Source organism: Miniopterus schreibersii (assembly GCF_964146895.1).
Source record: "Miniopterus schreibersii genome assembly, chromosome: 17".
NCBI classification, from domain to species: Eukaryota; Metazoa; Chordata; class Mammalia; order Chiroptera; family Miniopteridae; genus Miniopterus; species Miniopterus schreibersii.
This window is the reverse complement of record NC_138117.1, coordinates 26,227,512-26,242,922: the sequence shown is the minus strand read 5'-3', so window position 1 is coordinate 26,242,922 and position 15,411 is coordinate 26,227,512. Positions and strand designations below refer to the sequence as shown.

At 40.2% G+C, this 15,411-nt stretch overlaps 1 protein-coding gene across 7 annotated transcripts in view; it reads left to right on the top strand.

The window, feature by feature from the left end:
- Positions 1-15,411, top strand: part of NCOA2 (nuclear receptor coactivator 2) — a 248,877-nt gene that overhangs the window by 155,485 nt on the left and 77,981 nt on the right. For 6 of the 7 annotated variants that reach the window (XM_081117376.1, XM_081117371.1, XM_081117377.1 and 3 more), the window contains exons 3-4: positions 11,008-11,112; positions 13,936-14,108. In XM_081117376.1, coding sequence (XP_080973502.1) covers positions 11,027-11,112; positions 13,936-14,108 — 259 coding nt within the window. In that variant the 5' untranslated portion in view covers positions 11,008-11,026. Of the gene's footprint in view, positions 1-9,667; positions 9,745-11,007; positions 11,113-13,935; positions 14,109-15,411 lie in introns of those variants that run through there. The other variant, XM_081117375.1, reaches the window with a different exon arrangement.

Genomic DNA, 15,411 nt, shown 5'->3' with positions numbered 1-15,411 from the left:
GGGAGGGTTAGTTTTAATAATCACCAAAACCCAACATTTGAGAGAGAGAAAAATGGTTAAAGTAAGTGTTTTGGCTCATATTTTCAGATACTAAGGTAATTTTTAAATTCTTTATATGTATACATATCTTTTTTGATTGAAGGGAGAGAGATAGAAACATCAGTGAAGAGGGAGTCATTGATCAGCTGCCTCCTGCACACCCCCTACTGGGGATTGAGCCCTCAACCTGGGCATGTGCCCTGACTGGGAATCGAACCGTGATCTCCTGGATCCTAGGTCCATGCTCAACTGCTCAGCCACACCCAGCTGGGCAATTTTTAAATTCTTTAAAAATAACTCTTATAAATAACTTTCTAAATTTTAGTAATTCTCAGTAAATTGTTCTGTAGGTATGTGTTATTTGCAAATAAAAATACTTAAGCTGGCTTATTATTATGAGACCAAATTGGATTTTTTTTTTTTTTAGGAGGAGGGGGGGTCCTGTTGATCCAGGGCTGCCTTTTCTATTTTTAATGGCAACTGTTGCCTCATAGCAAATACTCCTTGGAGTTATTGTAACCATCTGACCAAAAGAAAGCTTGTAGGAATTTGTATGGTGAAAAAAATGAATCAGAGGCCCTCCCACTAAACACTTTCCGCTTCTGTAGAAGAGTGACTGAGAACAGAGAACGAGCATTTAAAAAAAAGGCTGTTTCAGAAAGACTTCTTATACAGTTTTACCCTAGTAAGGAAACATAATTTAAACTTCCAGAAGGGGCCATAATATGTCCCTTATTTCTTCTAGAACCACAAGCATTTAATTTGGGTCCTATACTTTGTCCCTGTAACATGCTTAAAACTTTTGCCCCCACTTTGTTCTGTGTGATTAGAGACAACTCATAAAAAAAGTATGGAGTTAAATAAGCATGAATGAGAAAATGAGTGTCTTAAGTGTAGTCTCTGGCACCCAGAAACTGGAAGGGGGAGCAGCAGTGTGGGTCTGCCTAGGGGCCTGAGCCGGGCTAGCTCATGAGGGTAGTGGGTGCCCAGGGGATGCCCTAATGCAGGAGAGAGAAGTGTTCGTTTCATTTTATATACCATGGCCTGGGATTAAGTAGGAGGGTGCCTTTACTTCCTCTTAGTGGGAACTAGGAAGCCTTTCTAAAGGGGATGGCTTTTCAGCTGAACTGGAAGGGTGAGGTTTTCCTAAGAAAGCTTATCAAGTTTAGTAACCTTTGCTGAAAGGTGTTTGTGATTTAGGTATTTTTCTTGCTTTGAAAGAGTCACGTCAGTAGGAGGAAAAAACATCATAAAGTTTCTGAAGTTAAGGAGAACAGGATGAAATAATGAGGAGTCCCAAACTACCAAGCCTACCTGCCCCTCCCTTCTTTCCCCACCCTCCCTCCTTCCTTCCTTCTTTTTCTGAACTCATAAAAGTCTGTGTTAGTGAAAGGAAATTTGGAAAATACAGAAATTAAATTTCACCAATAGTGCCCATCAAAAAAATCTAACTGCTGCTGTTTAGGTGGATTTTCTTCCAGTTTTTTCCCAATAAATTAATTTTTCTCTCCAACTGTATTCACCATCAGCTTACATTATTTCACAAACATTTACATCCTATTAAACTCAGCCTACAATCATGTTGACAGTTAAGCCCTGAATAGGTGCCAATCTCTGTTCTGTGCCCCTTACATGTCATGCTCTCAACAAATATAAAAAGGCATGTATTGTTATTTCTACAGTTTTACAGATGAAGAAACTTAGGTCCAAAGAACATAATTAACATGATATGTGGTATCCCTGGGATTCCAAACCAGAGTTAACACGGAGGATATGCTCTTTAGCTACTACATTTTGTAGCTTTTCATGAATTTTATTTTAATGGTTGCATAGTAAAGAAATTCTGTTATGAATCCTGAGAGTTCTGTTAGAAAGGTCTCTGCTCAGGTGCCACTCTATCAAGAACTTCCTGATCACCTGTTTAAAACAGCACCCCTCACCCCATCTACCTTGTCCTCTACCCTCACCCTACCTTTTTTTCTTTGTAGCACTCATCACTATGATGTGGTAAATGTGTATCTGTCTTACTTTTCCTCCTTCCCCTCCTTCCTCTTTGGAACATGCGTCACATACAAAAGACTTCATCTGTTTTGTTCGTTGCTGTCTCCCTCAGTACCTAGAACCATGCATGACACCTAACAGATACTTACTTGTTGGATGTTTGAATGACCTCTGCCCTCAGGTTAACTTTATGTAAATTCTGAATTTCTTATCAACCTCCATTGGGACTGATAGGCTGGATTAACCACCTGCCAATCACAGGTCAATCACCTGCCAATCACAGGACTGACACTGCTGTTAGCGAGTGCTCTGGGCTGGTGGGCAACTGTAGAACACCCCACAGTTCTGCCCCCACAGTGGCATGGTGTGCTTTCCAAGAGCCAGCTTCTTGTCCAAACTAGTTTATGCCAGTTATACTTGTTATTGTAATTGCATAAGTTAATTAAATATTATATAACTGATTAAGTATGAGTTTGAAAAGACACATGCTTCAAAAGCTAAGATGAATGCTTTGAAAAATGCAGTCAAATGGACAAAAATTGCTCCCAAATAGGTATATGCAGCACATCTATCTAAGATTGGAAAAAAATAATAAAAATCGGTACCTTATAAACTCTTAAAAGAATCTGAGTGTCTATAAGTTACAGCTCTATTTTAATAAAAATTGGCAATAGTGGACAGTGCCTTAATGATAGGCAAGATTTATGCAAGAAAGACAGTGTGAAACCCAGTGGAGGCTGATACTCAAATGTGTATGGTTATGTTTAAAGTTAAAATGAAATTATTAAAGTAATAGGTATCATTTTCTAGAATTGCTCTTGATAACTTTTGAAATTAATCAATTACTACTTATAATTCTACAGGAAAAGAGGCTTTTACTATTTTGAATGAAATTCAGCTTTCTTTGTGTGCTTGAGATAATTCCTAGCTGGTTTTGTTATTTCATTAACTTCATAATAATTCAGTAATAACAATAATACTTCATTCCTCTTCAGGAAATAATTGTTGATAAGCCGAGGCATGAGCTCTTTTCTGCGCTAGAACGTGAGTGTCAGGACAGGGACCATGTCTTTTGTTCATGGCTTTCTCCAATATCTACAATAGTGCCTGGTACATTATTTATTGACTAGATGGATGAATGATTCTAAAGTATGTATGTTTGTTGCAGAAAGAAGTGTTTTATATTTTACATTAATATTGCTACATTTTTAGCAAAAAGAAACATACTTTGAAATTAATGTATTCATTGCTTATAAAATTAAAATAAACTGCTTTATATAATATACATAAGTTTGCTTCTCTTTTCAATGAAAATGTTGAAGTATTGGATCCTCTGAAGGGGACTGTAGTCAATAATATTGTGACAAGTTTGCACGGTGACAGGCGATCACTAGACTTGGTGAGCTTTTGTACACCTGAAACTAATGTAATATTGTATGTCACCTAGATTTAAACAATAACTTTTTAAAGGTATAGGCTCCTCAGTGCTCATGTCACATTGGTTAAGAATTGAGTAACCGATTGGATTCTCTTGTGACCTCTAAAATTTCCTGTGTGACCTTGGTCAGGTTACTTTCTCTCTCCTGTACCTCAGTTTCCTTGTCTGTAAAATGGCGAGAATCACAGGTAAAGTTAATATATATAAAGTACATAGAGAATGCTTGCCAAGATGGTTAATACTTAATAAATGATAGTTATATTATCACTGCACCTGAGTTTGACTCCAGGCCTGTCTTTTTTTTTTTTAATCTGCGTGACTTGAGCAAATTATTTATGGAAATAGGTCAGAGAGGTTAGATAATCTGCAAGGGGTGCATAATAAGTACTCAATAAATGTTAGCCCCCCCCCCCAAAAAAAAAAAACAAGCAGGGTCACGTGGGAGAGGACACCCATTTATTTATTTACAGCTGAAGTAATAAAAATACTTATATGCAGCTACAGACTGTTTTGCCTTTGCCATTTCAGTAAGTTTTCCTCACAGATTAGAATGGTTCCTTTAATCTCATAAAGAAGTTTAAAATGGGTTTCACAGTAATGACAGATAATTGAATTTTAACCTGGTCAAGTTTTGAATCTCAAACACAAGCACTACATTGTAGTTCTTAATTTGATGACTTCTTTCCAGAGTCCTAGGCCCACAGTGAAAACTGGTTTTCAGAATGTTAATAGGGACTCAGTACACGGGGCTGGACAGGGAGGGAAATGCTTACATTATGCAAGGAATGCAGCTTCTTCCCGGGATGTTTTCTCATCTGAGGCCTATTAAAACCTAGTCTTGCTATTCCTGGCCACATTTGCACCGCTGACGTCGCTGGATTCTAAGCGGCCCAGTGAGTGGCTATGTTAAGGAACGGGGCCTGTGAGAACTGAGAAAGTAGAAATTGCCTTGTCCCCTGATGTCAGACTAGACATCTCCCCTGTTGGTAATGACAGTTTACATCAGCTCTCCTCTACTTACAGATTCTGCACTGAATTTTGCTAAGAGAAGACTTGAGAGGATTTTTCCTTCTTTAAGAGAGATTCAGATGATGGAATCATTACAGCAAAATATTTGTGTAGCCAGTGAGCATGAATTTAGCATTGATTTGATTATTGCAGCATGTGTTCCAGGGCGGCTGCCGCCCATTTGCAGCCTAATGTGTTTATTACAGTCTTCCCGGTGGCATCTTGAAGTGTCTTCCAGCTAAAAAATTCATGAGCATTATTGGCTTTCAGTCAGAAAATGGAATATGTCTTCAAGTCACTGTCTGATACACCACTTTAAGGCCATTATACAAAAGTAAATCTGAGAGCAGCACATATTTGAAAGGAAGGAATTTTTAGCTTAAACATTTGTTTATACACTATTAATACTGTTCCAGGGAGTAAGAAAGAGCCTAGGAGAAGGTAGGTGCTTTAGCTCTTTTACTCAGAGCAGAGTGGTTGTAGTTGTGGGATATGTCATTGTCTTTAATCCCCTACCCACCTGTAGACTGTTAGTGAGGTAGTACTGAAAAATCAGATTCTAATAATAGTGGTGTGTGTTTGGCTTATTGCATCTAATTGGGGGGGGAAAGTCGAGTATATAGTAGGTAGCTCAAAAGTTGTGAAATTAAACTGAGGTTTCCAAATAAGATGCCTTTTATTCCATATTTACTTGAAGCAAGTCTCTTAAAACTTTGCAAGCACTGTCACTCTTTGAACCAATGTGCAATTTTATGAGTCTGAATCTGGAAATATAGACTGTAATATGTGAGGTAAATTAAAATTTTATTGTGTGAAAAACACGAAGCAATCTAGTGTTCTGTAAATATGAAGTTAAAAGTGTTGTGATCTAGTAAAAAGTAATAATACTTGGAAATAATATAGTGGGGTTTTTTTTTTTAGCTAAAACTTATTTTTGGAATATTATATAGCCTCTTCTATCGCTGTGTGAAATGGGTCCCTTGTTTTGCCAGTGGGAAGGAAATGTTTGATTTTTCTGTGTGCTCTCATCCCTGAATGGAGTAAAATCCTTCTAGACCTGCTTATGTTGTATTTGCACGTGGTACTTTTTGGTTTGCTTGTTCGTAAGAATCAACAATATATTATTGTACATTCTGCATATTTGCTGCAGAGAATATTTAACTTTTGTCAAAAGTTGGGGTCTTGCAAAAATAACATTTGCTTTGGGTAATTTTGCCTAGTTGACAGTGTTTGGAAAGAGGCATTTCCCTCCTCTGTCAATTTGATGTCTCTACTGCTGTATTATATTACCGACTTTCAAGGTTGGCTCACTCTGTTTTCTACCTTTTTCAGGCATCTAATCCTGAAAAACACATTTTGTATATTTAAGCATTAGATACCGCTGTGTTTTCATATACTTATCAGGGTCTTGCCCAGAAATTTTGCTTTTGTAACAGGGATCCCTTCTGCAACACAGTATACCTTGAGGGAGGAACTGTTTCAAGGTTAGAATGAACGAATGTTTGAGCCCCTGATAAAGAAATAGTGACTGCATCTTTAACTGTGGTCTGCTGAGCTATAGAGGGTTCTGAGTGTCCTTTCACAATGAATTTAACAGAATAGAAATGGAAAAGCGTCTAAGTGAAGATTTATGTATGCTTTTCATGTTACTTGAGCATTTATTAATCATCTTACAAAGTTTCTGAAGGATCAGACTGCAGATGCCACCACAATGCCATGTATTGTCTCTTGTAAAGAGAGGGCAGGAAAAACCTGGAAGGCCTTGGGAGCTCTCGAAGCCTTCCTGGCCTCATAGGAAGAACTAGCAGCTTTATCAGGCAGCTCCTCCTCTGGCAGGTGTTGATAGAAGTTGTGTCAACAGCTCCTTGTATGTCATTTCATTATAAATTTCATCTCAAAGTGAGCAATTAATTTCAGAGAGGGCCTAACTTCGTAAAAGTATTTCTTGGAACTAGCAATAGAGATCGGATGTTTGACCGCTTATTATGTTTGCATTTCAGCAACAGCATTATCCTTATTTATTCTTTTACTAAATTTGTTCAGCGTATGAGAAGTCTGACAGTTTTATAGGCCTCGAGTGGAAGATGGCCAGCCCTGATGAGAGATAATATGCACATTATCGTTTACATCAATTCCGGAGGATTAACCAGTTTTAATGGTATGAGGCTATGTTGTGAGCAGCAGCATTGATGAGTCCATGCAAGAAGAGTACATTTTTTCAATTGCATTGAGGTTTAACATTTTATTTTCCTTTTCTGTCATTATACTAAGGCTTTAACTGGCATTGTTCACCCCCTGTCCCCCAGAATATTGTTACTTTTAAAAAACTGTTATTCTTGTGCTGAAACTCTTTAAGGTCTGGTTCGTACAAGTTGCTATCAGAGGATGGCAGGGAGGCTGCGCTGTCCCAGTGAAAGCAGGACCATTGTCTTGTTGTAGATAGCAAACAAGAAGGGACAAATTAAGTTGAAACTTCTTTTCCAGTCTTGTCCTTTCACAACCCCCAGCATCTGGGAGAAACTGTTCTCAGTGCCTCTGATTACCATCAGTTACAACCCAAGAGTTGACTTGTGTCGTTTTCAGTTTTTGTGATTTACATTGAACAGTTCCAGAATTGAGAATGAAACACTCAAGAATATTAATTTCCTGTGAATGTTGAAAACAGGCAGAAATTTTAAGAAACCCTTAGTTTAGGCCTGCTTATAAAATGAAATTTCTAAACCTTCATTGCCCCCCTTCCGTATTTCTTATCTCCTACCTTTCTGTTGGAAATTATTTCACTTTGATCTACAAAAATGCATTAAAATCCACCAATCCATACAGTTTCTTTTATTTTAGATGATTTTTCCATGTGTATGTGCACACTAAAAGTCAGAGATCTCTCTACCTGTCATTAGATCTATCTAATCTGTCATTCTGTTGTCTATTTCTGCTTTTTGTATGTGTCACTTGAGTGGGGGGAAATTAACTCACCTAGCCCCCAACCACGCAGTTCTGGTATGAAATCCTAACATTACTGCCAGCCAAGCTCACATGGGGCATGAAGAATATCCATAGAGTCATCTATATCGGAGCCCACAGTTCTGTTTAAGCTCCTCATTAATGGGGTTCACTGTTATTTATTTGGTTCATCCACTAAAGAGCAGGGCATAAATTCTGCTCCAGGATTATATCTGCTTCTGGCCACCTGTCACCACCTTGCTCCCCCTCCTTTCCCTGCTCCAACCCGAAATTCACCTCCTTTTTATTTTACCTGAGAGTCTGTGGCTTTTTCACCTTGGGTGAGGAGCAGTGATTCAGAGGCATCCCCAGCCTGGTGGCCGTGGCTGGCAAGGTGCATCGGCTTGTCCTTAGGCAATTACTACAGACTCCCCCCCCCCCCTTTTATTTAACTTTGGTGGCTTAAAGGTTGGTTGGCAACGTGCTGGGCACACACAGCCCAGGAAAGTTGCTCAGAAAGTAGACATACGGGACAGACACAGAAAAATAAGGAAGCGAGCATGTTCTTAAAGCTGAAAGTTTTAAGTTCTGAGGATATGCATTGCAGGTACCATCACATAATAAGAAAAGGGAAAACTTGGCCCTTCAAAAGGAAACTAATGGAAGCTACAAATACAGTGGTTTTGTGAGCCAGCCTTCACTGACACAAGTAAAATACAAACTGTGTGCCGAGATGGCTTTACTGTGCATAGCTGGAAACGCACACTCCTTGCTTCACTCCCCATCGCCTTCCTGTCCCCTTGCTGAGAAGGCAGTGCTGCCCCTTCACGCAGTTACAGTCATCCGTGTCTATACTGGGGGAGTTTAAAGGTCGATGATGCTGATGCTAATGTTAAATCCCAAACTGAGTACATATGACTTAAGTAAAACGGTCACTTCTTGTAATTATTGAAAAGCTTTCTGATCTTTCTGATAGAACTATACTTTTAATATACATGGTGAGACTTTTTCATCAAACTTAGCACATACACCTACAATACAGGGCATTTTATTACATGTTGAGGGTTATAGTTTCGTGGTTCAGGTTTACTTAAATTCTTATGCTTTATAGAGGGCTGCTTCCAGGGTGAAAAGTCCCTGGGATTTTGTTGTTGGAAGCTTTCTTAGATTGGATGAGTAATGTTTTTCTTACATGCTCATGATTGAAACTCTGGGAATTGTGGTTCCCAGAGAAATACAGAAAATGTGTGTTTGCAGGGTATCTTCTGGAAGGGTCTGGTGTCCAGGCCTTTGCTTGGCCCCTGGACGTTGATGCCTTCAGCAGTGCCCGGCTCCCCTGCCCTCGTGTATCTAGTGCGCTTCCTTGGGCCCCACTCAGAGCCTCCTCCATCCCAGCCAGCAAGGTGACCTTTCCTGTGTGCACAGTACAGAGGAGTGCATGCTGTGTAACACCGTCACCTACTTTTACTTGTTTTTCCTAGACGCGAATTTACCTCCCCCTCCCCTCGTTTTCTCCTCCTCCGGCTCCTCGCAGCACCGAGCCTGGCCTGCCAGAGCCAGCAGGCGGGCAGACTGAGTGAATGAATGATGGGGAGGGGAGGGGAGGGTCAGGCGTGGGAGCCGTGCAGTCCGCGCCTTGCTGCTTCCCCCACCTCACCTGTGACTGCGTGATTAGGCTTATTGGATGAGAGACCCTTTGCCAGACATTTCAGTGAAGAGCCGGAGTGTGTCGGACTGTGTTCATCAGTCCCAGTTCTGCAGTTTGTTAATCCTCTCATTAGCCCTGTGCTGGAGATGCTAATGATTACCCCCATTTTACAGAAGAGGTAATTAAGGCATGAGAGAGGCAACTTCTTAAGGTCTCACCTAGTGGTGGAGCTTGGACCATGGATATCAGTCATTCGCTTCTCAGCTCTACTGCCTCTCATAGTCCGGTTTTGATGATTAAGTTCTATCTGTAAATTTCTTGGTACATAGTGAATGCTAAATGAATAGTAACTAAATACAGATTATACTTATCAGCCCAAAATTGTGATGAGAGCACAGGACCTTGAGACTTGGTTACACTGCCCCCGGCAGCAGGAAGCTCAGGCCTTGGCTTTCAGTATTGTTCCCTCCTGTGTGACCTGTGAATACAGTGTGCAATTGGTACAAACTCTCTGGACCGCTACAGTGTTTCTTCATCCTACTTACAGGACTCCTAAAAAAAAAAATTAACTCCTCTGCCTCCTTGGATTGGAGCTGGGGCCAGAAGGAGTGATTGTAGTGAGACTGAGCATCCTAGATTACACGGAGGGAGCAGCGGGGCCGTTTGATAGGTAGGTGACAACGATACAGTGGTCACTCTCAGGTGGTGTTTTCATAGCTCACCTTCCTCTTTGTTCTTGCTCTTGATGAACCTGTTGCTGTCTAGCCTCTTCCTCAAATCCTTCACCTTCCTACCGACTTGTCCTTCCCTCTGATTTTTTCAATCTGGAAAGGAAAAGGCGCTACAGAAAGTTAAGGAGGGCGAAGGTGATTTTAGAAGCCTAGGGGACAGAAGGCGGGGGAAATAGCATAGAATTGGAACTCTAGGGAAGATTTTACATGCCAGCTAAAAGCTTTTGGGCTGCCTTTTATTTATTTTATTGAAGGGGGGTGCTGAGCAGTTATTGAGCACCTTGAATAACAACCACCTTCTATGTCCTCAAAATCCTTGTGAGTCCCTTTGTTTAGTTTGTTGAGAACTCTGCCTCTGTTTCTCTAGGTCTTGGCGTATTTAAACATTATGTCCTTTTATTTTCTTACCGAGAGGACTTCAGCCAGCAGGAGCCAGTAATTGTCCTCCTTAGTTAGGGTCAATAATGTTACCTGATTTTTTAGTACATCTTAAGCCCTTGAGTGATAGCTGCAAGAATCCACAGAGGGAGGGAGGGAGGGGGGGAGGAAAGGAAGGGGGGAGGGATGTGAGAGGAAACTGTGTCTGGGAGGTGTGCTCAGGTAGGTGAGCTGCCCTGGAGACAGCACTGAGGGAGGGGCAGTGAGGCAGGAACCTCCTGTTGAAGGGCCATTCCTTAGGAGGTGGCCTTGTGTGGGCCTAGGCGTAGAGGGGTGTCGTATGTACCTGGTTGGATTTGGAAACATTCAACTTAGTGGGGCACTGCCTCTTCCCGGGGATGTCTATCATGGGTGAGCTATTGCAGCACAGACCTCACATTGGCCAACCCAAAACAGAGACTGGGAGGAGCCCCTTACAACACCTGTAGTTTCCACATGGTGCAAGATCACTCCTGAAACTGGAGGCTGCAGCAGAAACCCAGGGCTAGCAGATTGTGGTTTACAGTCTGATGAAATACAACTCCTGGTTAGAGTATAGGCCCAGTGAAGTAGGCTTGTTTGTTTTTTTAAATGGTAACCTTTACGTTTGCTTAACCTTTTAACAAGGTAAAAAAAATGCAGCCTTTTTGTTAGAAGTTATACATGCACATCTGTCTGAACTATTGTAGATTTCTGATTGAAGACAAAGTTTTTTCATTGTTGATAAATTAATCAGCCACTTGATCATCAGCTCTTCACTTTTTCCCCCTTGTTTTCTGTTTTAGTTGCTGATATGTGTTCAAGATGAGTGGGATGGGAGAAAATACCTCTGACCCATCCAGGGCAGAGACAAGAAAGCGCAAGGAATGTCCTGACCAGCTCGGACCCAGGTTAGAGTATTGCCCACGAAAGCCACATGCGGCTTCTTTGATATTGTAGCACTGATTTTACAACTGACTTGAATCCTTAACAGTTGATTGAATGTGTGTTATTTAGCTGACGCTTTGGAGATGCTAATCAGTGACTGGTGGTGTTACTCTTTCTAAGAAAACTGCATTTGTCTGATATCCCCTGTGTACTTGACTCTTAAAACCTGTTTATCCCATCATCGTGAGTTTGTCACCTTGTCTTTTCTGTTTGATCCCAGAATGTCATAAAGGCAAGAAGATCCCATACTAGAAAGATCTCCTGTTAATTTTATGAAACCAGTTTTGTTCTCTTTTTTTTTTTTTTTTTTGATGAGCAAGACATGAGCTGTTAAACCCCCTTACTTTTGAGTTGGTAACAAAGAGTGTGGCTCTTCAATGAGTACAGCCGATAGTTTTATAGCAAGTCCCATGTCGTCTTACGGGTGGAAGTACGAGCTGTTACGGCCCCCGTGCGCGTAATTTCACAGCGCCTCTTAGAGCTGCGAATGCGTAGCCCCTTTGAACTGGCAGTGCTCCTCCTCGAGGAATTTTCCAGCAGTATTCTTCTGCACGTGCAAAATTGTTCATAATGGCAAAAGGTAAGGAAAAACCTTAAATGCTCATGGCAGTTATTTGAACTATTTAAACATCCATAACCTGGGACACAGTGCAGGTTATTCTGAAAAAGAGTATCGACACCGTTAATGGGTTGATATGAAAAAAATAAGAGTATTGTTACAGAGGAAAGGCAGGGTTTAAAAAATGTTTATGGAGTACTACCATTTGTGTAAAGGGGGAGGAAGGTAAGAATCTATATTTGTATTGTTTTAGGATAATTTAAAAGCGTGTAAGAGTTGTTACCCATATGGAAAGATGGAAACGAGACAAACAGGGAGCAAAGGTAGAAGACAAACTTCACTCTTTTGATGATTTAAATCATATACATGACTTTAAAATTTAAATAAAAACAGCAACTTCTGTTAAATCGCCAGTAAAATGATGAGACGGGGAATGGTAGGGCAGAGGACTGGAAATAGTCATTAGGAGAGGAAGAGACGGAGAAAGAGCACAGAGCCAGTATTTCATATTTCCCTTCCTCCTTGTAGGTGCCAAGCAAAATAAGCCTGTTAAGTCACCACTGTCCACATCCCAGCTCTTGTGTGTGGCCTCTAGGTTCCCTAGTACTTCCTGGCTAACCACAGCCTCTGTCGACTGCCTCTTGGAGGCAGTGTGGTAAACTGGAGAGTGTCCCAGTAGAGGAGCGTTCTCATACCCAGCTGGGGCTGGGGTCGGGGGACGGCACATCTCATGCCCCCTCCCTGGTGCTCTCCCATCTTTGTAACACAGCTCCCCCTTCACTTATTTGTCATTTATTTATTATCTTTGGGGGTGGGGGGGAGTGTTTGGGGAGGGGAGTGATGGAGGGAGGCAGGGGTGGGGGTGGGGGTCAGAAGGGAACTTGGTTCCTTCACAGATTCCAACCACTCCTTCCCTTTCCCTGTACTTAATCAACTAGAAGCTAGGAATAAACAGGAGATAGGAAACCAAATACCAGTCCTTGCTCTACGATTAACTCACTGGGTAATCTTGGACAAATCATGTAACCACTATAAAATGGAGAAATTGAATTCTACCTTTGGTTTATTAGTTGGTGAAAATAAAGCTAATATATGGAAATCTGTTGCAAATTAATAATACAAATTTGTTAAAAATACAGAAAGCTGGCCCAGCCGGGTGTCTCAGTGGTTGAGCATCAACCCGTGCACCAAGAGGTCACCGGTTCGATTCCCAGTTGGGCACATGCCCAGGTTGTAGGCTTAATCCCCAGTAGGGGGTGTGCAAGAGGCAGCCAGTCGATATTTCTCCCATTGATGTTTCTGTCTCTCCTTTTCTCTGTCTCTAAAAAAAGAAATCAATAAAAACATATTTTAAAATAAATAAATAAAAATATGGAAAGCTGCTAGATTAAAGTTGCTTTGTTTATGTGTTGTATTGTTCGAATGTCTTTTAGTGGGTCCTCTACTATACTTGAGAAAATAAAGGTCCACTCTTATTATCAAAGGGAACTCTTGAGTTTGCTGTTTATCAAATTCAAATGAGAAGATCTTGCCAATTCCCCCCCTTCCCTTAACTTTTTAAAACTTTAATTGAACTGGGACTGTTTGTTTATATTTTGCATGTCATTCAGCTTAGACGGTTGACAAGTACCCTGGGTCAGTTTCGCTTTTGTTTCTAGTGGTACTGTTGTTTTTGCCTTATCTAAAAAGGCTGTTTGGTTTGATTACTAGCATCCTAAAGAAGTCTCTGAAATTATGTAGATTTATTTGTCTTATTTTTTTATGCTTTCCCGAAAAATTATTGAAATTTATTCCTATATTAACTAGATTAAGTTAATTTCCCTTCCTTCTTTTACTGATCTAAAATAACCTTTAAAATTTTTATAAATGTAACCTCCCTTAACTTTTTTAAAACATTCCTTTATTTACTCAACAAATTTCATAGCCAAGCATTGTATCAAGTACTGGATGAGCAAATTGTCTGATCCTTGTTCGTGGAAACATTAAGCACATTGGATGAATGATCACAAAAGTAAATGTGTAATTATAAACTGGGGTAAGTTTAATTTTTTAAAAAAACATGCACCATTTAGAGCAAATTCAGGCTTTTTTCCCCCAGAGTACTCTTGTGTTTACATAAGTAACTTCTGTGGGCTGTCTTTGTATTAAAAAACTTGTTTAACATGCTTACCTTTTTCATAATAGCTCTTCCTCAAATTTGTAATAAAACCGTGTTTCTTTTTTTTAGCCCCAAGAGGAGCACTGAGAAACGCAATCGTGAACAGGAAAATAAATATATCGAAGAACTTGCAGAGCTGATATTTGCAAATTTTAACGATATAGACAACTTTAACTTCAAACCTGACAAATGTGCAATCTTAAAAGAAACTGTGAAGCAAATCCGTCAGATCAAAGAACAAGGTAAGAGGACCAAATTGATATTTGGAGGGTTTAGTTGGTTTCTGTTTTTCCATGTGTGAGAAGTCCTTTCAGAGTCCCTTTAATCTATTTCTTAGGCTTAAATTATTGATGAGGAAATGATGTCACAGAGCAAGATGAATGCAGGTATCACTTTCAGTGGTTTATAAATAGGCTTTATATAAAATTCACCAATTCCCTGAGGTACGGTGGGGTGATGTCACTTTTCATCTCATAAACTCAGTTAGGTGCCCACTGCTTCTGCCCATCTTGGAATTTCATAGCTTGCATGGCGAGTGACTGTCATAGTCCGCAAGAAAGGAGCCAACTGAAGATGGAAACCAGAAGTAAGGAAGTAAACCTCCTCCTGTTCTAGCTCGTCAGCATATTTGATGAAGTCTGAGACTCGACCGGCTGCGCCACTAGATTAGAATTTCATATCCTGAGTGACAAGCAATTTGAAAGGCTCACGCCTCTACTCAGAATTCTTTTGTGAAGTTGAAACACAGAACATGACAGCTTTCTTCCTGGGGTTTTCTTTTTTTCTGAGATCATTTTCTGCCTCTCTTCTTTGATATTTTTGCCTACAGAAAAACATTAAGAAAATAGTATTTGAAAAAACACATTGGACTTAGTGGTGCCCAGAAAATCTGTATTAGACAAGTATGAACAGTGCCTCAGTGCTCAGGGCCAATATGCTCCTGAAGTATTCACACACTGCTTCCCGTCCGGGCTGGGGAGGTTATTATCTCCTATAATCTGTTTTTTAATGCATTTTCTTAGAGTATCTACCTTTTATGTAACATTCAAAAGAGGCAAATTTTAGAATAGTAATGCCTTTGTCTGTATAGGTATATGAGCCTGAAACTACCTGATCCAATCTGTTATAAAATCCTTGCTACGTGCTCACATATTATCATCATAGCCTTTTCCATTTTCGTACATATACCATTAAACTAATTTTTATATAAACCAATTTTACAAATGTAGGTCTGTCTTCTAAGAACTTCTAAGGAATATACACACAGCATACACAACACCATTTCTAATTCCAGCTCACCCTGAAAATCAGTCTTTTATTTCCTGGGTTTTCCATCAAGAATTATCATGACATTCCCCATTCGAGAAGTTTCCATTCTCAATGCCCGTCTCAGTCTCCCTTCATCACTCTCTTCCTTCTCCTTTCCCCTTGACATTCACTAGTTACCAAAAACTCAGTTAATCTCCAGTTTGTTTTTTCATATTCCTAGAGCTCTTAGGAGAAATAATTGGTTAACATTTCACAGTGTTTTGCAGTTGTATTTCT